At 40.2% G+C, this 20785-nt stretch overlaps 1 protein-coding gene and 1 long non-coding RNA gene across 2 annotated transcripts in view; both read right to left on the bottom strand.

The window, feature by feature from the left end:
- The window catches only part of UBE2D2 (ubiquitin conjugating enzyme E2 D2), a 50510-nt gene extending 37442 nt beyond the window's left edge, over positions 1-13068 (bottom strand). Inside the window, exon 1 of the mRNA XM_047085594.1 lies at positions 12630-13068. Within this exon, the coding sequence (XP_046941550.1) occupies positions 12630-12653 (24 nt within the window). The 5' untranslated portion in view covers positions 12654-13068. The remainder of the gene's footprint in view (positions 1-12629) is intronic.
- A 1988-nt stretch (positions 13069-15056) lies between these two features.
- The window catches only part of LOC124516303 (uncharacterized), a 31566-nt gene continuing 25837 nt past the window's right edge, over positions 15057-20785 (bottom strand). Inside the window, exon 4 of the long non-coding RNA XR_006963016.1 lies at positions 15057-15158. This is a non-coding gene — a long non-coding RNA (uncharacterized LOC124516303). The remainder of the gene's footprint in view (positions 15159-20785) is intronic.

Genomic DNA, 20785 nt, shown 5'->3' with positions numbered 1-20785 from the left:
AATAAACACTGTTAGCTTCGGGTTGTTCCTTGAAGTCTGAACAATTTTTTAACCTTGTATTATGTTGCATATGACCTCATTCAATTGAATTTCCACATCAAGTTACAGATTCAACAAAGAGGAACAGAAAGAATATACTGGAAAAAAAAATAACTGCATAAGCATGTTTTGGGATTGCACTGTAAGGTAAACAGACTTTCTTCATTCAAGATTTGTCCCACAGTAATGAAAATAAAGGGTATAAATATTTCTCTTTTTTTTTTAATACTTCTCTTTTCAAAAAGAATTCAAATTTCAGGGGCACTTGGATGGCTCAGTCAGTTAAGCATTTGACTTCACCCCAGGTCATGATCTCACAGTTCATGAGTTTGAGCCCTACATCGGGCTCTGTGCTGACAGTTCAGAGCCTGGAGCCTGCTTCAAGTTCTGTGTCTCCCTCTCTCTGCCCCTACCCAGCTCATGTGCACGCACATATTTTCTCTCTCTCTCTCTCAAAGATAAATAAACATTAAACAATTTTTTCAAATTCTTGTTTTAAAGCAATTTAGTCAGGGTTTTAAACACTTGGGAAATGCTTTCAAATCAATCTCATAAAAGATATACTAAATATCATGGTAATTCACAGATTTTAAAAACAGCTCACAAATTATGTATGACATAGTGCCGGTATGTTCAATAATTTCAAAGTGGATTTTACTATTTCTAGTCAACAAAAGTGAAGCGCAATGCTTAAAGATACAAATAATCTGGTCTACTACTAAACTCAGCGAGGATATAGTATTGCTTTAATGCAATTAAGTCAAGGGGGGGGGGGCTCCACAAGCAATTCCCATCACCTACAACAACACACCTTTATGACAACATGAATATTTCTAAATACGCAAAGATGCCAAACTTTAAAAAGAGAAGCTATTGAGGTGCCTGGCTGGCTCAGTCAATGGAGTGTGCTACTCTTGATCTTGGGAGTCATGAGTTTAAGCCCCAACTTGGGCAGAGAGTTTACTTAATAAGAAAAAAAAAAAAAAAAAAAAAACAAAAAACTAAAAAAAAGACAAGCTATTGCTAACAAAACTTTAACACTAGAGCTAAATTAGGTAGTTCTGAATGTTAAATTGCATGTAAGTACATAGGTGTTGGTCATATCAGTGTCTAAATCCTTTTGTATTCATAAACTATTTCATAATAAAAGATAAGTTTCAGAACTTTAATTACAGTTGTTTCCAACTATTTCTAAGAATGGAGACTAGCTTATAAGGTTACTAATCAAAATTATCTCAGAATATAACACTAACTTAAAACCATGGTCTTCGTTTACTCCAAGAATGGCTGTAGAAAAGGCCATATTCTCCATAATACGTCGGGCTCTTCCCTTTCCAAACAGGACCTGGCACAATGGCTACCACAAAGAAGGGTGTTAAGAAGAAGGGCTGTTCTCCCACCAATGAGGTAGTGACCAGAGAATATACATTAACATTCAAAAGTGCATCCATGCAGTAAGTTTCAAGAAGTGTGCCCCTTGGCACTCAAAGACTTCCAGAAATTTGCCACAAAGGCAATGGAAACTCCAGATGTGTGCACTGACACCTGGCTGAATGAAGCTGTCTGGCCAAAGGAATAAGGAATGTTCCATACCTTACATGTGCAGTTGTCCAGAAAAAGGAGGATGAAGATTCACCAAACAAGCTCTATACACTGGTTACCTAAGTACCTATCACCATTTTCAAAAACTTATAGACAGTTAATGTGGATGAGAACTAAGTGCTGATTATCAAATAAAGGTTTAAAACTGAAGAGAAAGAAAGGGAGAGAGGTAAAAGAAAAGAACGAGCCATATTCCATAACTGGAAAAAGTGCTATGTGGTTACAATTACTGGGGTGAACTTCCTGTATCTGCTTTAAGTAATGTTCTATACGACTAGCACTATTACTTTAAACAGTTTTTATCTAAATATGTATGTCAAATAAAAAGTCCTTTATTTTACTTTGTTTTTTAAAAATTCTGAGAAAATCTATAAGGGGATGTACATGACCCAGTGCAAGATGTCCAAGTCAGGAAAATTAAGGGCAACTCCTGGGGAGGGAAAGCAAGAATGGTATCTATGCAGGTGCACCCAGCGTTGGGAGGTTGATTATACTGGAAAATTGATGAAATGAGTACATTTATTAAGAGTAACAGGTTTCTTGGGGCGCCTGGGTGGCGCAGTCGGTTAAGCGTCCGACTTCAGCCAGGTCACGATCTCGCGGTCCGTGAGTTCAAGCCCCGCGTCGGGCTCTGGGCTGATGGCTCAGAGCCTGGAGCCTGTTTCCGATTCTGTGTCTCCCTCTCTCTCTGCCCCTCCCCCGTTCATGCTCTGTCTCTCTCTGTCCCAAAAATAAATAAACGTTGAAAAAAAAAAAAAAAAAAAAAAAAAAAAAAGAGTAACAGGTTTCTCACTGTCAGAAAAGAAATGGTTATACTGGAAAGAAGAACTATAGGGTGAACCCTATGGCATTCAACTGGAATTAGAGGTACCAATGTGAACTCATGGTTTTTTTTTAATATATACAGAGAAAACTAAATATACATGGAAATGTGTGTACTGCGTGTGTCCGTGTGTCTGTATATACATATACATATTCCCTAGCTACATCCACTGATTATACTAAGAAAGCTCGGAAGCAGTGAGATTTCAAGAGCAATGAGCATACCTAGCATCCAAATATTGATTTCTAAATACCATTTTCCAGTAAACAGAACTAGGAAGCCTTGGAAAAATAGATGATTACACAGCTAGAGCAGGGTAAAAAAAAAAAAAAAAAAAAAGCCAGAGATATATTATGCTGCCAAAACAAACTAAATGCTCAAAGAATGATGAGGGAAAAACAACTGAGAATTAAAATAAATTATAATAAATTACTATAATCTACCTGAATAAAATAGTTTGAAATCATGAGTCCAAATATAAGTTTAAAAATAAGTAAGTTAATACTTTTGCATGACAGTGTGGTACCCAGGGTCCAAAACAGCTCCCAATGATCCTTGACTCCTAGTATTTAAACCCTTTAGTTCTCTCCCCTACACTATACCAGGTGTGGTCTATGAAACCAACAGAATATCGCAAAGTGATAGCATGTCCATGTCGCTTGGGAGATTTGGTTATAAAAGATACTGTAGCTGCTCGCTCTAGCTCTCTCTGGGGGCACTCTAAGGGAAGCCATGTCTTAAGCATACTCAGCCCTATGGAGAGATTTAAGCAGGGAGGAAATTAATCCTTTAGTCCAATAACCCACAAGGAACTGAGTTCTGTCAACAACCATGGGAATGAGCTTAGAAGAGGATTCTCCAGTCTTCAGGGAACTGCAGCTCCAGGCAATAGCTTGGCAGCAACCTCAAAAAAGACCCTGAGCCAGAATCACCTAGCTATAAGCCATTCTCAGATTTCTGATCTTCAGAAACTATGGGATAATAAATGTTTAAGTAGCTAAGACTTGGGGTACTTTCTTCTGTGACAACAAATAAATAACACAAATAAGATAAGTACATATTCTCAAACTGTCTCCTAATAAAATACTTATTCAATCATAAAGGGAAAAAGAGTTGGCTGTATAGTAAGGAACCGTGGTAGACATTACCTTAATCAAGCAATAGAAGTGAAAATTCTCAGTAATGGGTCAATTTGAAATTGCATACCACCTGATAGGATGCAATGAAAAGAATCCCACCAAAATCACATACCATTTGATAGGGTACAAAGACAGTAACACAGCATTGCTTCTGACATTCCTACCACGTATCCACAACCTAATCTAAAAGTTGGTGTGTGTGTGTGTGTGTGTGTGTGTGTGTGTGTGTTTTAAATAGGCTCAATGCCAAATGTGGGGCTTGAACTCACAACCCTGGGATCAAGAGCCACATGCTCTACCAACTGAGCTAGGAAGGCACTCCATCCATGACCTAAATCTGATCGTACGAGAATAAACCCAAACTGAGGAACACTCTGCAAAATAACTGGTCTCTAATGTTTTATTTTATTTTTTTTTTTAATTTTTTTTTCAACGTTTATTTATTTTTGGGACAGAGAGAGACAGAGCATGAACGGGGGAGGGGTAGAGAGAGAGGGAGACACAGAATCGGAAACAAGCTCCAGGCTCTGAGCCATCAGCCCAGAGCCTGACGCGGGGCTCGAACTCACGGAGTGTGAGATCGTGACCTGGCTGAAGTCGGACGCTTAACCGACTGCGCCACCCAGGCGCCCCATGGTCTCTAATGTTTTAAAAGTGTCAAGGTCACGAAGCCAAGAAGAGACTAAGGAATTAAACAAGAGTATACACAGATAATAAAATGCAACGAGTAACTCCGGACTGGATCCTTTTTCTAAACACATTATTGGAACAACTGGCAAAACGTGAATGGGGTCTGAGGATTACATGGCAGTAAGATCTCAATGGAAATTTCCTAATTTTGAAGGCTGTATTAGGATTATGTGGCAGAATGAATGTCCTTGTTTATAAGAAATACACATTAAAGTATTGGGGGTGATGAGACATCATGTTAACAACTTATTCTTAAATGGTTAAAGAATAAAATGTTCTAGGTATTGTATTTGCAACTTTCTAACTGTAGCATTTAAGTCACAATGATTATATTAAAGCCTACCTTTTATGTAGTCTGTTTTTCCTTTCTACTCACCCTCCACAGGTCTGCAGGGTAAGTGACACTACCCTCATTCTATAAACAAGGAAGCTGAGGCTAAAAAAAATCAGCGAAGTAACCTTGCCTAAGGCCACAGAGCTAGCACAGGATTCAACAGATATATTATTCCAAAATCCCACTACTTTTTTCACCATATCACTTGCTGTCATTATTCGCTCAATATTGTTGACAAAAACTGAAGGCCTACTATGCATCAGACACTGGAAATATAATGAGTAAGACAAGGACTTTGCCCAGGAAAGCTCAGTCCAGAGGGGAAGAACAATCAATCATGTCTACATACTAAGAAATAGTTCTATAGTGGAACCCTACTGCCTGCATGCCTGGGGCACACAGGCACACAGAAAAGCCATTTCTATTGGGTCTCCAAGGATAAATAAAGAATTCAGGAGGAGGGGGTGGGGTGAGAAGACATTCACTGTATAAGGAAACACACAAAGACTAAAGGAAAATGTTTCTGAAAAGGATCAATTAGAACTATTTCAATTACAGTAGTATTTCTCACAAAACACTAGTCTGTATTCTAGGAATGAAACATAAAGGTGACGATATTTTTTGCCCTAAATTTTATCTACTTTTAATACATGTTTTTAAGAATATTACATATTTCTGCAGGTTTAAAGCCATAATTTGCCTGAAGAAACGAGAACACAAAACAAATGATGTCCAACTGTGTTGTGATACACAAACAGCACTTAACTCAAGGATATTATAGTCTATCTGACTCCACTATCTACCACTATCTAATTTCTTGCCGTAATTCAATATATATTTGAGATTTAATCAAAGCATACTGTTTATTAAGTATTTCTACAATACTAACCCATTCCCCATAGAGTTACAACTACAATATGGAAGTTTTAAATAAAAAACAAAGTCCTTTGATCCTTAAGCCCCAGAAGTCAAATTATTTTGAAATAAACGTGAGCAAAGCATAAATTTCTTTTTGTTTTTTAATTAGACAACCTATTTCTACTCATGAGACAATTAACAATGTTGATAGTTGCCTAACTGCAAGAATGATGCCAAATACACACTTTGCATTCTTTTGCTAGAGTGTACCTGTTAGAAACAAATTTTTGTATTGTACTATAATGAAAACAAGATACAGAACACATTTAATGCAGCCCTTGATGACGATCTCTTTTATTAGGTAAGAAAAATACCATTTTAGGGTGCCTGGGTAGCTCAGCCGGTTAAGCATCTAAGTCTTGGTTTCCGCTCAGGTCATGATCTCACGGTTCTTGAGACCAAGCCCAGCATCAGGTTCTGCACTGGCAGCAAGGAACCTGCTTGGGATTCTCCTTCTCCTTCTTTCTGCCCCTGCTCTCTTTCTCTCACAAAATGAGTAAACTTAAAAAAAAAAAATGTTTATAGTTTGTAACTTTATAAGAAACAATGAATGTTTCCTCTTAATATATTTTGTTTTTAAATAATTTACCTAACTGTGATATATGTATTTTAATTGATTTACCCGGGACCATTTGTGAGGTCAATCTTAACCCAAGTGTGCAATGTTTCATGAACTCTTATTTGTATCCATCAATAATATTAGTTTGAAAAGCATTCCAATAAAGTTGGGAGACACTAGATATGAGGAAGGAAGAGACAGCAGTTTATCAGAAGCTAAGGAAAATGAGTGACAACAACGTTAACTGTTATAAAAATTAAATAAAAACTGAGGAGGGTGTCCACTGAATTTGGCAATTAAGTAATGACCAGTGACCTTACTAAGCAATCTCAGAATAGTGAATAGACTATTCTTTTAAGAATTTTGGCACTGTTGGGGCGCCTGGGTGGCACAGTCGGTTAAGCGTCCGACTTCAGCCAGGTCACCATCTCGCGGTCCGTGAGTTCGAGCCCCGCGTCAGGCTCCGGGCTGATGGCTCAGAGCCTGGAGCCTGTTTCCGATTCTGTGTCTCCCTCTCTCTCTGCCCCTTCCCCGTTCATGCTCCGTCTCTCTCTGTCCCAAAAATAAATAAACGTTGAAAAAAAAAATTAAAAAAAAAAAAAAAAAAAAAGAATTTTGGCACTGAAATGCCAGAGATGAGAGGGAAAAAGAAGAGGAAAGAATTAACTGTAGTGGGGGAGGGGAGTTAAAAAGTTTTTTGTTGTCGTTTATTTTTGTTTAGGAAGCTTGAATGCTGAGGGGACTCAAGAGAAGAGAAGAGAAGAGAAGAGAAGAGAAGAGAAGAGAAGAGAAGAGAAGAGAAGAGAAGAGAAAACTAGGAGAGTAAATTACTAGAGAGCAAGGACCTGGCAGAAAGAATACGAAAGCAAAAGTTAGATTGTCGAAGGGAAAAGTATAGCTTCTCCAGACACAAGAAGGAAGAAGAGGGATGACCAAGGTCAATTTGGAGCAATGGCTGGCTAAAGTCAAGATTACATGAATCTGAATCCTGGCTTTTCTTACCATAACCACAGAATCATAGACAAGTTTGTTGTTTACTTTTCCAAATGTCTATTTTCCCATCTAACCTGGGGAGAACAGAATTCTCACAGGGGTGTTCAGAAGATTCAGTAATTATGAAACTGCATGAGTACTCTAAAGATGGTAGCTACAGGGTTTTGTTTTTGTTTTCAAAAGCCTCAAAGGAAATCTGAAAGAATTCACATATTTCTATTTTCTCTGTAGAATAGGTAATTGGGTCACCAACTAACATTAAAACAGTGTTGAAGGACATGAGACAGTGATTCTTAATCTTTTAGAGAATGAAAACCCATTTAACTCTGATGAAAGGTTGAAAAGTATATGGAGAACAGAATATCCGAACTTTGTGTAGTTTTAAGGGAGTTCATACACATCTCTTCAATAATAAAAAGAGATGCTAAGGCAAAGATCTGGTTCCAAGGCACAGTTTGAATACCCAACTGTTTGAACAAAAGAAAAAGACTGCATCCTTTGGATTTACACACCTAACAGATCCATAAGGGTACATAGTCTGCCAGAAAAGACACTGGACATACCCAAGAAACCCAGGTTCTTGATTCAGCTCTAGAAGTCACACGGCCTTTTCAGAGAGTAGCTCTGAGATGTGCTGCAGTTCTAACATTTTATGATTCTATTACGTGAAACGTCACCTGACTCTGAAGACAGATCAAATGGTACTTTATTTTCCTATGTCATAGTTAAATATGATTTTGAAGGTTAGCTTGGGAACCTAACCACCAAAACTTTATTTCTACAGAAATAAAAAAGTGTGCTCCTGCATTTCTGGGATGAGGCTGCAGAGGTTCCTGGCAGCATCAGGCATGAGTCAGGTATTCCTATCCTGGGAACCGCCTAGGATATTTTAGCAGCCCTCTCTCTGGACTAAAATATCTAGAATTGGACTTTGTCAAAACTTCCTCTTTGTCAGTCAGCAGTACAGTAATACACACTGAGAGTGTCTAAAGCAACCAAAATTAAGTTATCCTTCAAGGATGGCTGTTTAAATTACATTTAAATAGCAACCTGGAAGAGCCAAAGAAAATTTCTCAATCCGATGAAACTTTGTAAAGAAAGAATCATTTCCTAATGAAAAACTAAAAAAACTAAAACTAAATAAAGAAAGAATCTCTGCAGATTTCAAGAAACTTATTTTTTGGAGTAAGAAGGTGTATCTGCTTTCTAAGATAGATCTAATTCAAACAGCTATCTTCAGTGAACCATTTATTAAGGTTACCAGTACTCCACAGAACAGTTTGATAATTTGTTTTGCCATTTTGACAAGAATTCACTTTACCCTTACCTCTGATAATACTGTGGTATCACGATTAAAATAGAGAATTTTAAAATTATTTTTTAATTTAATACTGTTGCAGTGTTACAAAGATAAGAATCAATCCTTTTGTAATCTTCCAATCTCAAAACATTTTCAAAATGTGTAGTCTATACAAAGATGATTCACAACATGAAACAGAGCAAAATGAGGTTAAGAGTAAGATACAAACAAACTTCTACTGTGGGAATCAATGCATGTACTAAACTGGCTTTCCCTATGACCTCACACATAACCATATAAAAACCTCAGCAAAGAAGTTAATTAACAGTTCACACACACACACACACAAAAACCTACTTAATCTTGCCCATCTACATAAAGCAATAAACTTCTGAAACTTTAAAAAAAGATAGCAACTATGGTTTAAATGATTCAATCCTTACATTCCTGACTGCTTACTGAACCTCAATCTTTTAATGTTAATTCATAAATTAAACTGGAGCCTACCAAACCTGTCAGAAGTATGTTTTGTTTTTAATTTGAATTGGTTGCCAAAATCTAGATTTGTGGCTTCCCTTTTAAAGGGGGGTGGGGGGGGAGGAAGACCTGGCAACAGTGGGCCCACAGATCTTGGTAACAGCAACATTTGGAGAGAGCAGGGTAGCAGCTGCCCTCTTCTGATAGCATATGTAATTTCTAGTTCCCCTCAATTTTTTGCTCACTTTGGTTACCTGGTTGGCCTAGAACTATCAGAGTTTGAAATCTTTATTTTACTGAGGTTCCCCCCCACTTCCAGGAGTGATGTCTCTTGAGAGGTTTTAGAAGAAACTAGCTCTAAAAATCTTTATCATACGAACAGAATAAATAAAGTAATAATCCTGGCATTAAAGCCATGTATACCAAATGTTAACTATAAATATCAGGATAACAGTAAAATGTACAAGGCACTATTACTGTTAAGAAAATAGTTTATAGTATCCTAACTTTGGTCTGTCTTCAACTCCTCAAAGAATCAAGACATTGTCTTTTATCCTTCCCCAGAATAAAGAAATTAGCCCTGTATTTCAATATTATAGCACTCTAAGAGCACCCAAAAGTCTCCTGCATCTGTGTAACAAAAGAAGAAAAACAGGAAGTAAAAAAGGTCTGTGAGCAGCCAAAGAGACCACACAGTTCACAGAACACATGAAGCCCTCGTCACTCAGAGCCTACTGGATCTTATTTTAGACATAATTTTAATAAGCTCCGTGATCTGGTTTCCCAGCCCACAACAGATGAGATGCAGCCAACTGGAAAAGGGCTGGGGGTGGTGCTGCTAGAAGCAGACACTCAAAGCATCAAAATCAAAGCTAAACACCTATAAAGTCAGCAGCAAACCTGAAAACACAGTAGGCTAGGACCATTTGGTGTGGATACAACAAGCCCAGAGGGTCCCGATCCTTGCAAAGAATACTGGATGTTGATGATGACCCTTTTTGGTATACTCTATTAAAGCATAGGTCAAGAGACCTTAAAGTGTGTATCAAAATAAAGTCTATGAAGTCTATCAAAAGCTTTTGCCATAAACACACGGCATTTAAAGAACTGTCAATCTCACAGAACACTATTTCCTTCTGTCAAAGAAAGAAGATATTGAACTCCTGAAGATGCTACATGTCAAATGTATTTGCTTTCAGCAAAATTTTATTAGAACCTAGATGAAGTTCATGATATCTAAAGTCAACAGAGTATTAACATAGAACTTTTTTTTTTTTTTAAGAAAATGATAACTGGGAAGGTTTAAGACCAAGATTAATTACATAAGCCAACTAAGTTTTTTCTGTATTCCACTGTAGATACATTACTAGGGTCAAGAAGAAGATATGAAAACTGGTCTTATCCATACCTAGGTTAAGTATGGACTCAACTTAAAACTGACATTACACAGGCGCACCTGGGTGGCTCAGTCAGTTAAGTGGTTGACTTCGGCTCAGGTCATGATGTCACAGTTTGAGAATTCGAGCCCCGTATTGGGGCTGTCAGCGAGGAGCCTGCCTGGGATTCCCTCTCTTTGCCCCTCTGCATGCATGCGTGCTCTCTCTCTCTCTCAAAATAAATAAACTTTAAAAAATTGGTATTACAAAAAAAAATTGAAAAAGAAAACTTCCATTTGTTTTCACAATTTTATTGACTAGTATACCAAAAACAAATTTTGTATTTCAAATCCCCGTCAGTCTCAGAAGTTAAGCATACTCTGGAAAGGGCTCTAGGTTATAAACCAGGAGGGTAAAAGGCTGTGAGTTTTAAAAATTCAAAGTATCATTGCCTAAGCTTAATTTTCCTTATTAAAATTTTTATAAGAAGATACTTTAAAGAAAATCTAAAGAATACGTAGTAACTAAAAAAAAAAAACCCACATTACTGGGGCAAGTATATTAAAAGATTAAAATACATGTTTTGAATGTTACTTTTTTTTTCCTGAAAAATGTAACGCACATCAATTAACATAGACACTAAAGGATATATTTCTTCATCTGTAAGTTATCACACATTACTTCTCTTCAGGTTTTAAAATAACAGCACGGGGCTGGGGCTGGGGCCGGGAGGGGGGGGATTAAAAAAATTTTATACAGTTACAATCTCAAATTGGTACTTCCCGATTAGACTGTAGAAGAACTCAGCAACTCCTAAATGCCTTAAAAATACATACATATTTTTATGTGGATGACCATCCCTCCGCGTGCTTCAGCCCCTTAAAAAGTTCTTTAAGAAATTTCCCCTTAAGTTTCAAGCTCTTTTTAACACATAAGCGGCTTCATTTCAATACAAGGTTTACTCTGTCTAAAGTCTGCCCTTTTTGCATGTGTTAGAAGTCAAGTAAATCCAAACAAGTTGGTAAGGCTCTAACCTAATTTACAGTAAGCATTGGGATTAATTTCACATTAAAGGTTTTTGACATGAATGAAATGAAGACCAAGTGCAAACAGGTATTTTAATTGTCCAACAGCCTGCATTTTCACTGAGTTTAGGGTAAGGTGAATATTGTTTCTCTTTCCCTTGCATCTCCATCCCATTCCTCCGATGGATAACCAATCTACTTGTAAGTGGCTAGCGGTTTAATAGAGCCTCTTCAAGTAACCAAGTGAAACACCAACAAAAATCAGAAGTACAATCGTACCTCACCACTTCTAAGAAAAAAAAACAACATGATAGGGGCACCAGGAGGCTACAATATTGGAGGGACCCTAAATTTTAAGCCAAACCCATACTCTACAAACTGTATAAGGAATACCTCCATACCAGTAACTAAATAACCTTTCATCGTAAAGGGCAAAGACATCCTTTCAAATGGAAAAATCTAGCAAAATTCCTTCCAAATTAAGAGAGTCTCCTTGAACATATTACCTAATTTAAGCGTTAAAATCCATTTTATGAAGACACTGTACAAGGAAACTTTAATTTCTCCAGTGGTTTTCAACGTGCAAGTTTCTAGCTCTACCCTTGCAAATTTAACAGCTTTTCTCTTAGATCCATTCCTGTAAAACTGAAGTGTAGTTTCTTACATTTGGCAACCTCAAAGAACAAAACGCTTCTCTACTTCCCTCCTCCATCAAGAGTCATGTTTTTGTTTTGTTTCTCCTTCTGAACTTCCTACTCTTAAGTTTTTGGACAAGTAGAGTGGACCGAAGTGTATGGCCACCAAGAAGTAAGTGAACTCAAGAAATACTTGTAGATCGGACAAAAAGGCTTCCTCTGTCTGCCTGGGACATGGGCTCCAAGCTCAGGCGGGTCGGTGGAAGAAGCCATAGCAGGTGGGCGGGTGGGGGCGGGAGGTGGGAGAACACAGGCAGTGATGGGGCGAGGAGCCCTTTCGACCTCTGTCAAAGGGGCAGCTCAACGCCCCAGCCCCAGCTCCCCCTCCCGGCATGGCCGGACAATGGCCCTCTAGCGCAGCAGTCCCAAGCCGGGCAGAGGCCCTGGGACTCCATTCCACGCGGGGCCTAGAAAGGAGGCCAGGGAGGAACGCAGAGCGGGCCAGCGCACCTCCGGCCTAAGCTCGGACCGCGAGCCGGGCCTCTACCGGCGCCATCACTGGGAACAGGGTGGGAAGGGCGCCCGGCAGGACCATCGCCGGCAGCCGGGTCCGAAGAGGCCGCGAGCCAGGCGGAGGCGACGGCGGGAAGTGCAGGCCGCAGCCTGCTCAGCTGGCCCGCCCAGCGGCCGGAACCCTCAGCCGACCTCCGGCCGCTTACCTTGTGGATTCTCTTCAGAGCCATCGTGGGAGGCGGGTGGCGGTGGCCCCCGGGGCGGGGACGGGGACAGGGGAGGGACGGGGAAGGGGCGAGGGGGCGCGAGGCCGCCTCGGTGATCGCGGCTCGGCTGGAGAAGATGGGCAGTTCGGGAGCGCGGGTTCGGCAGGATAGACTGAGGGCCGCGGCCCACTCGGCTCCTGAGCCTGCCGCAGCGGTCACCGCATCACCCGGCGGCGGCCCCTTTATGCGCTGCCGCCCGAGCCGCCGCCGCTACCGCCGCCGCCGCCGCCGTAGCTGCCTCTTCCACCTAATCTCAGCGCCGCCTCCTCAGCCGCCGCGGATCCCTCCGCCGGGGAGCAAGAGCCCTGGCCTCGGGCTCGGCCGGCGCCGCTCGATCGGACAACCAGAGGGACTGCCTGCTGCAGGTGGACGGACGGACGCGCGGGCGGACGGGCGGGCGGCGCCGCCGGGGTGGGGCCGCCGGAGCGCGGGGTGGGCCCAGGCCGAGGGGCAGGTCGGGAGGCGCGGGGATTGGCGGGCTATGGGAAGGAGGGCCGGACCGCGCCGGCGGCGGAGGGATACGGGCCGCCCCTGTGAGTGTCTTACGCGCCGTCTCCTTCGCCGCCACGGCCGCCGAGAGGATGACGTCGCGAAGCGCAGGGAGGAAATCTCGCGAGATTCTTGGCGCGGGTGGTACCTCCTTGCGCGCCGCAACCCTTGAGTCCCTTGCCTCGGGTACCCTCATGTGTGGCATCGAACATCCATAAACGTTTAAAAGCGAATGTTTTCCAGGTCACTTGATCAGCGCCATAGCATAGACTGACCCGGGAGGAGGTACTTAGGCCCATTGCAATGTTCTCGAAGGAGGAAGGGACTTGTCCAAGGTCACACAGCTTTATAGAGGTAAAGCTGTGATTTCCGTGAAGTGCAGGGTCTTGTCAGAGCGCTTTCTAGAAGCCTTGTAACATCCAGGGCACCTGCTGGGAATGTGTTTCTTTGAGCATTACTTGGGCAGCTGTGAGATGGCCTTTATGACCAGGCCCCCAAGAGGATGACAACTTGAATGTCCATTAGCCACAGACGTGTCACTTGTAGGAGAGGTACCCACACCTTGTTCTGCTTGGTGAATTGTTACAGACAAGCACTGCACCAGTTACCTCAGGAAAAACAAACAAAGAACCAAAAAACGTGCAGTGTGTGCTCCAGTAGTTAAAACCAACCTTGTGGTTCAGATCACCATCAGGAGCAAGCCTAGAAAATCTATTCTGGAGTTGCTTTTTAGGAGGTAGACACAAAAGCTAATTCACTGAGGAACTACTCTTGTGCTGAGTCCTATGCCATGACCAGTGAGATACAAGACCAGGCCTAGGCTTGGAGGTACTACCTGGCTGGGGGGCACACAAGAGAATATTAAGGATTTTTTTCCTGGGGAGTGATGCCCACATTCTCACATCCATCCCGAGGTTTTCTGATTCTAAAACTGTGTTCTTTCCTCTATCTGGAAGTGACCTTGGATATCATTGATTCTAACCTGAATTTTGAAAGGAGAAACTGGAGCTCCTAAGAGAAAGATCCTGTGAATCGTTACCCAATAGGTCAGTGGCCAAATTTATACTGCCTCACCTACTGAGTAAAGGTTGGACCAATGGGACAGGCCACTGTGGATCCAGCAAATCAAAGGAGGGGAAAACTGCATCCAGTCATCCAAGGTGGGTGTATTTGAGGTTGGAGGGGGAAGAGGAATATTCTACCGTCCCAAATCTTTTTTTATTTTTTATTTTTTAATTTTTATTTTAGAGAGCATGAGCAGGGGAGAGGGCCAAAGAGAAAGAGAAAGAGAGAGGGAATCTTAAGCAACCTCCCATTTCAGTGAGGAAACTGATTCAGAGCTCGGCCTCACAACCCTAGGATCATGACCTGAACCATAATCAAGAGTTTGACATTCAACTGACTGAGTCACCCAAGTGCCCCCTACCCAAATCTTTTCTTCCTAAGAACTGTGATGGAAGAGGTACAAAAATGCCCATTGTTCAGATTTAAAACTTTTTTCTTCAACTGGTAAGTTTTTTGTATTAGAAAAACTATCTCTATATCTCTATATAGATATAGATTAGATATAGATTAGATATAGATATAGATATAGATATAGATATAGATAGATATATATGGGTTGCAAGAAATACAGGTAATCAAAAAAAAGGAAATAAAAATCAACCATATTTGGAACACCTGGGTGGCTCAGTTGGTTAAGTGTCCAGCTCTTGGTTTTGGCTCAGGTCATGATCTCCTGCTTCGTGGGATCGAGCACCACGTCTGGCTCCACACTGACAACACAAAACCTGCTTGGAATATTCTCTCTCCTCTTTCTGCTCCCCTCCTCACTTGAGCACACTCTCTCTCCCTCTCTCTCAAAATAAATGAATGGACTTAAAAAGAAGAAGAAGAAGAAGAAGAAGAAGAAGCAGCAGCAGCAGCAGCACTGATCCTCGTGGGGAAATCCTCAATCCCAGGGATCAGTACACCATCAATCTGAGGAGAAAAAAAAAAAAAGTCAACCGTACTCTAATCATTTAATGATTGCTATTTGGTTTATGCCTTCCAGTCTTTTTTTTTTTTTTTTTTTTTTACATATAAATACACATTTTTCTTTGGAAAAGGTAGAATCATGCCATAATACTTTTTGGTAATCTACTTTCGGTAAAAAAAAAAAATAATAATACAAACTGTGTATTTAAGGTCTACAACATGAAATACATAAAGTGTGGGGCGCCTGGGTGGCTCAGTCGGTTAAGTGTCCGACTTCGGCTCAGGTCATGATCTTATGGTTCGTGAGTTCAAGCCCCGTGTCGGGCTCTGTGCTGATAGCTCAGAGCCTGGTGCTGCTTCGGATTCTGTGTCTCCGTCTCTCTGCTCCTCCCCTGCTCATGCTCTGTCTCCCTCTGTCTCTCAAAAATAAATAAACGTTCTCTCTCTGTCCCAAAAAATAAATAAACGTTGAAAAAAAAAATTAAAAAAAAAAAAAAAGGGCGCCTGGGTGGCGCAGTCGGTTAAGCGTCCGACTTCAGCCAGGTCACGATCTTGCGGTCCGTGAGTTCGAGCCCCGCGTCGGGCTCTGGGCTGATGGCTCAGAGCCTGGAGCCTGTTTCCGATTCTGTGTCTCCCTCTCTCTCTGCCCCTCCCCCGTTCATGCTCTGTCTCTCTCTGTCCCAAAAATAAATAAATAAACGTTGAAAAAAAATTTTTAAAAAAATAATAACAAATAAATAAATAAACGTTAAAAAAATTGAAATCCATGAAGTGAAATGATTATTACAGTCAAGATAATGAACATATTCAGGGGTGCCTGGGTGGCTCAGGCGGTAAGCACTCAACTTCGGCTCAGGTCATGATCTTGCAGTTAACGAGTTTGAGCTCCATATCAGGCTCTGTGCTGACAGCTCAGAGCCTGCAGCCTGCTTCAAATTCGGAGTCTCCCTCTCTCTCTGCCTCTCACCCGCTTGTACTCTCTCTGTCTCTCAAAAAGAAGTAAACATTAAAAGCAAACAAATAAATAAAGTATTTTTTAAAAAAGATAATGCACATATCCATTGCCTTGCTTTTTTTTAATGGTGAGAGCACCTGAAATCTTTGGTAATCTACTTTTATTTATTTTTTCAAAATAAATGAATAAACTTTAAAAATTTACAAAAAAATAAAGAATAAACAATATATAGTGAATTTTCTTGTGTCAATACACATTTCTACCATATTTTAATGGCTATGTATTCTGTCATATAAATGGACCTTATTTATTTAACTTGTCATATTTGGGGGAACATTGTTGTTTGTAGAGTTATTTCTAATTCTTACTATTAAAAATATCCCAATAGTGGATGTCCTACAGTTAATCTTTGTACAGTTCTAAGAGTGCATCTTTAGGATAAACTTCTGGAAATGAAATTGCTGCATCAAAGAGTTATAGGTTTTTGCATGTATGTTCATGAAGAATATCAGTTTATAACTTTTTTTAGTATCTTCATCAGGTTTTCATATCAAGGTTATTCTGGCCTCATAAAATAAATTGGGAAGTGTTCCCTCTTCTTTGTTTTGAAAGAGTTTGTGTAGGATTGTTATTTTTTTCTTCCTTAAATAAATATTTGGTAAAACTCACCACTGAAGCCATCTGGCCCTGGAATTTTCTTCACAGTAAGAGTTTGATAATAAATTCAATTTCTTTAATAAGTATGGGGCTATTTAGATTTTTCTTTTTTCTTATATCCATTGTGATAATTGTGTTTTTCAAGGAACTTGTCCATTTCATTTAAGTTGTCCAATTTATTAGAATAAATTTACTCATAATATTTTATTGTTCCTCTTACTATCCATAGCATCTATAAAGATGTCCATTTTTGATTGCCTGTTGTTGGTTATTTTTGTTTTCCCCTTATTTATTGATAAATCTTGCTAGGATTAAAACTATCAAATTTTATTAATCCTTCCAAAGAACCAACTTTTGACCTTGTATTTTCTCTTTACATTTTCTCTTTTATTAATTTCTGCTCTTACTTTTATTTCCTTCTTCTACTTACTAAGAATATAATTTGTTCTTTTTCTAACTTCTTAAAGTAGGAGCTTACATCACTGATTTTATATTTTTCCTTTTTTAAAATATAAGCACTTTCTAATAAAGCATTAAAAGCACATTATTTGGGGGGTGGCTGGATGGCTCAGTCAGTTGGATGACCGACTTTGGCTTGGGTCATGATCTCACGGTTTGTGAGTTCGAGCCCCGCATCGGGTTCTGTGCTGACAGCTCAGAGCCTGGAGCCTGCTTTGGATTCTGTGTCTCATTCTCTCTCTGCTCCTCCCCTACTTGTGCTCTGTCTCTCTGTCTCTCAAAAATAAATAAATGTTGGGGCACCTGGGTGGCTCAGTTGGTTGAGCCTCCGACTTCGGCTCAGGTCATGATCTCACGGTGTGTGAGTTCGAGCCCTGCATCGGGCTCTGGGTCGACAGCTCAGAGCCTGAAGCCTGCTTCGGATTCTGTGTCTCCCTCTCTCTCTGACCCTCCACCGTTCATGCTGTCTCTGTCTCAAAAATAAATAAACATTAAAAATAAATAAATAAATGTTTTTAAAAAATTTAAAAAGCACACTATTTTTGCATCCCACACTTTTGTTATGTCTTTCACTTTCATTGAGTGTAAAACAATTTCTAATTTCCCCTTTAAAAATTTTTTGATGTATATTTATTTATTTAATTTTTAAGTGTTTATTTATTTTCGAGACAGAGACAGAACATGAGCAGGGGAAGAGGCAGAGAGAGAGAGACACAGAATCTGAAGCAGGCTCCAGGCTCTGAGCCGCCAGCACAGAGCCCGACATGGCACTCAAACCCATGAACCACAAGATCACATTCTGGGCCAAAGTCAAATGCCCAACCGACTGAGCCACCCAGTTGGCTCAATAAACACCCAGTGTTTATTTTTGAGAGAGAGAGAGAGAGACAGAGCATGAGCTGGGGAGGGGCAGGGAGAGAAGTCAGACATTTAACCGACTGAGCCACCCAGGTGTCTAATTTCCCCTTTGACCAAGGGTTATTTTCAAATACCTTGAAATTTATCAATCTTCAGGGAAATGCAAATTAAAATCATAATTAGATACCATTTCACATCCACTGGAATGGCTAAATTCAAGAACGCTGATTACAATGGGTGGTGGCAAGGAAGTACAGCAATTGGAACTCTCATACATTGCAGGTGAAAGTGTAAAATGATAGTTTTGAGAAGTGTTTTTGTAACTTCTTATAAAATTAAACATACATCTATCATATGATCCAGCAATTCTACTCTTAGGTATATACCCAAGAGAAATGAAAACATATGTCCACAAAAAGGCTTATACACAAATTGTTCATAACAGCCGTATTTATATATAGTCCAAAAGTGGAGAAAGCCCAAATGTCCATCAGTAGGAGAATGGGATAACAAATTATGACATTCATATAAAGGAATTCTACAACAACAAAAAGGATGAACTACTGACACACTCAATAACATGAATGAATCTCAAAATGATTATGTTAAGCAAAAGAAGAAAGTTACAAAAGAGTATGAACTATACAATTTTACTTATAGAAGTCCAGAAATAGACTAAACTAATTTTTGGTGTTTGAAGTAAAAAAAGTGGTTGCCATTACTGGGGAGGTGATTTATCAAGAAAAGGATCAAAGAAATTTTCTGGGATAATGGAAATGTTCTATATATTGTTTTAGATGGAGATTACACACACACACATGCACACATATACATATATAATTATCAGAACCTATGGAACTGAACATTAAACATCTGTGCATTTTATTATATGTAAATTGTGTATATCTCTATATATACACGCTATATATATTGTAAAACAAAATTGAATTTTTTTTTAGTTTATTTTGAGAGAGAAGAGAGAGCTTGGGAGGGGCAGAGAGAGAGGGAGAGAGAATCCCAAGCAGGCTTCGCACTATCAGCACAGAGGGATGTGGGGTTCGAACCCATAAATCACGAGATCATGACCCAAGCCAAAACCAAGAGTCTGATACTTAACCAACTGAACCACTCAGGCGCCCCTAGATCTTTTTTTTTAAGTTTACTTATTTATTTTGAGAGAGAGAGAGAGAAAGAGAGATAAAAGGGGAGGGGCAGAGAGTGAGGGAAAGAGAGAATCCCAAGTAGGCTCCACACTATCAGCACAGAACCTGACCCAGGGTCTCACAAACCAGGAGATCATGGCCTGAGCCAAGATCAAGAGTCAGACGCTCAACTGACTGAACCACCCAGGCGTCCCTAGATCTTCTTATAGAATACATTTCTCCTTGGAGTGATTTTTCCTCCCTGTCAACCCACATGGATCTTAGAGCCCTCAGTTTACCTTCCATTATCCTACTGAAATTGTGAGCACACTGCATTTGATCTCTCCTCTTGGCTGTGAACCCAGTAGTGCAAGCATTTTTGTATTTAAAGTTTTCTCTTGCCAGAGAGAAGATGATTGCTGTGCTCTGAGTAAAGAGTACAGCCCAAACAATTTGGGAACTCCTTATTTTTAGATATCAGCCTCTATAGGCAAGTTCATTGTGTCTTATTAGAATGACTGAGGAAGGAGTACTCGGTAAACAGGAGTTGATTTTATAGCTGCATCGGTATGATCCCTTTTGGTGATATTTTCTAAGGTGTACTTTTAAAACATAAAAATGTCTCCCACACATTCCAAACTCTGAGAGAGCACCACCATTTGAGGCTATTAGAGATTATCTATTAGATATCAATCTATTTCCTTGGAAAGCTAGGCTTTGTGCATTTGTGTGGTTTTTTTTTTTTTAATGTTTATTTATTTTTGAGACAGAGAGAGACAGAGCATGAATGAGGGAGGGTCAGAGAGAGAGGGAGACACAGAATCCAAAGCAGGCTCCAGTCTCTGAGCTGTCAGCACAGAGCCCGACGTGAGGCTTGAACCCACGGACTGTGAGATCATGACCTGAGCTGAAGTCGGTCGGCCGCTTAACCGACTGAGCCACCCAGGCACCCCTAGGCTTTGTGCATTTGAAATAGCTCATTTTTTGAAGGTCAAAAATCAGAATAGTGGTAGCAAAGGAATTGTACCAGATTTTATATTCTTTTTGTACAGCCACTCTCTTTTGTTACATATGTTTTGGGGTGTGCTGCTACCAGCATTTATTCTGTTGTTGAGGTCTGGCCCTATATCCATTGCCTACTTCATGGGAACTACTAACTAAAGAAATGACACTAGCTTTGCCACCTGCCTCCTATAACACTTTCTTATGTTTGCTGGCAGCCTAGTTTTAGCCTAAAAGTCATCTTTCAGGAAGCCTTCCTGACCAGTCACTCCAGACTAGGTTAGGTGCCCCTAGATTAGAGTCCTACCATCAGAGATTGATCACATTTTATTGTAATTGTTGGACAACTGTCTCATTCAATAGACTGTCAGTTTCTGGAGAGCAGAGATATTGTCTCTTTTGTTCCTCTTTTAATCCCCAGTGCCTGGCATATCAAAGACACTTGTTGAATGAATTCATGAATGACTGGCTGAATAATGAGCAGCTCAAGAAAACAACCTTTATACTCACATGTCTTTGGGCAAGACGGCTGCTTCTTTAACCAAACAAGCAAACAA

This window comes from Lynx rufus, unplaced genomic scaffold (assembly GCF_022079265.1).
Source record: "Lynx rufus isolate CCGP_SWC_20201006 ecotype Redwood Valley unplaced genomic scaffold, mLynRuf1.p SCAF_1, whole genome shotgun sequence".
NCBI classification, from domain to species: domain Eukaryota; kingdom Metazoa; phylum Chordata; class Mammalia; order Carnivora; family Felidae; genus Lynx; species Lynx rufus.
This window is presented reverse-complemented; position numbering and strand designations above follow the sequence as displayed.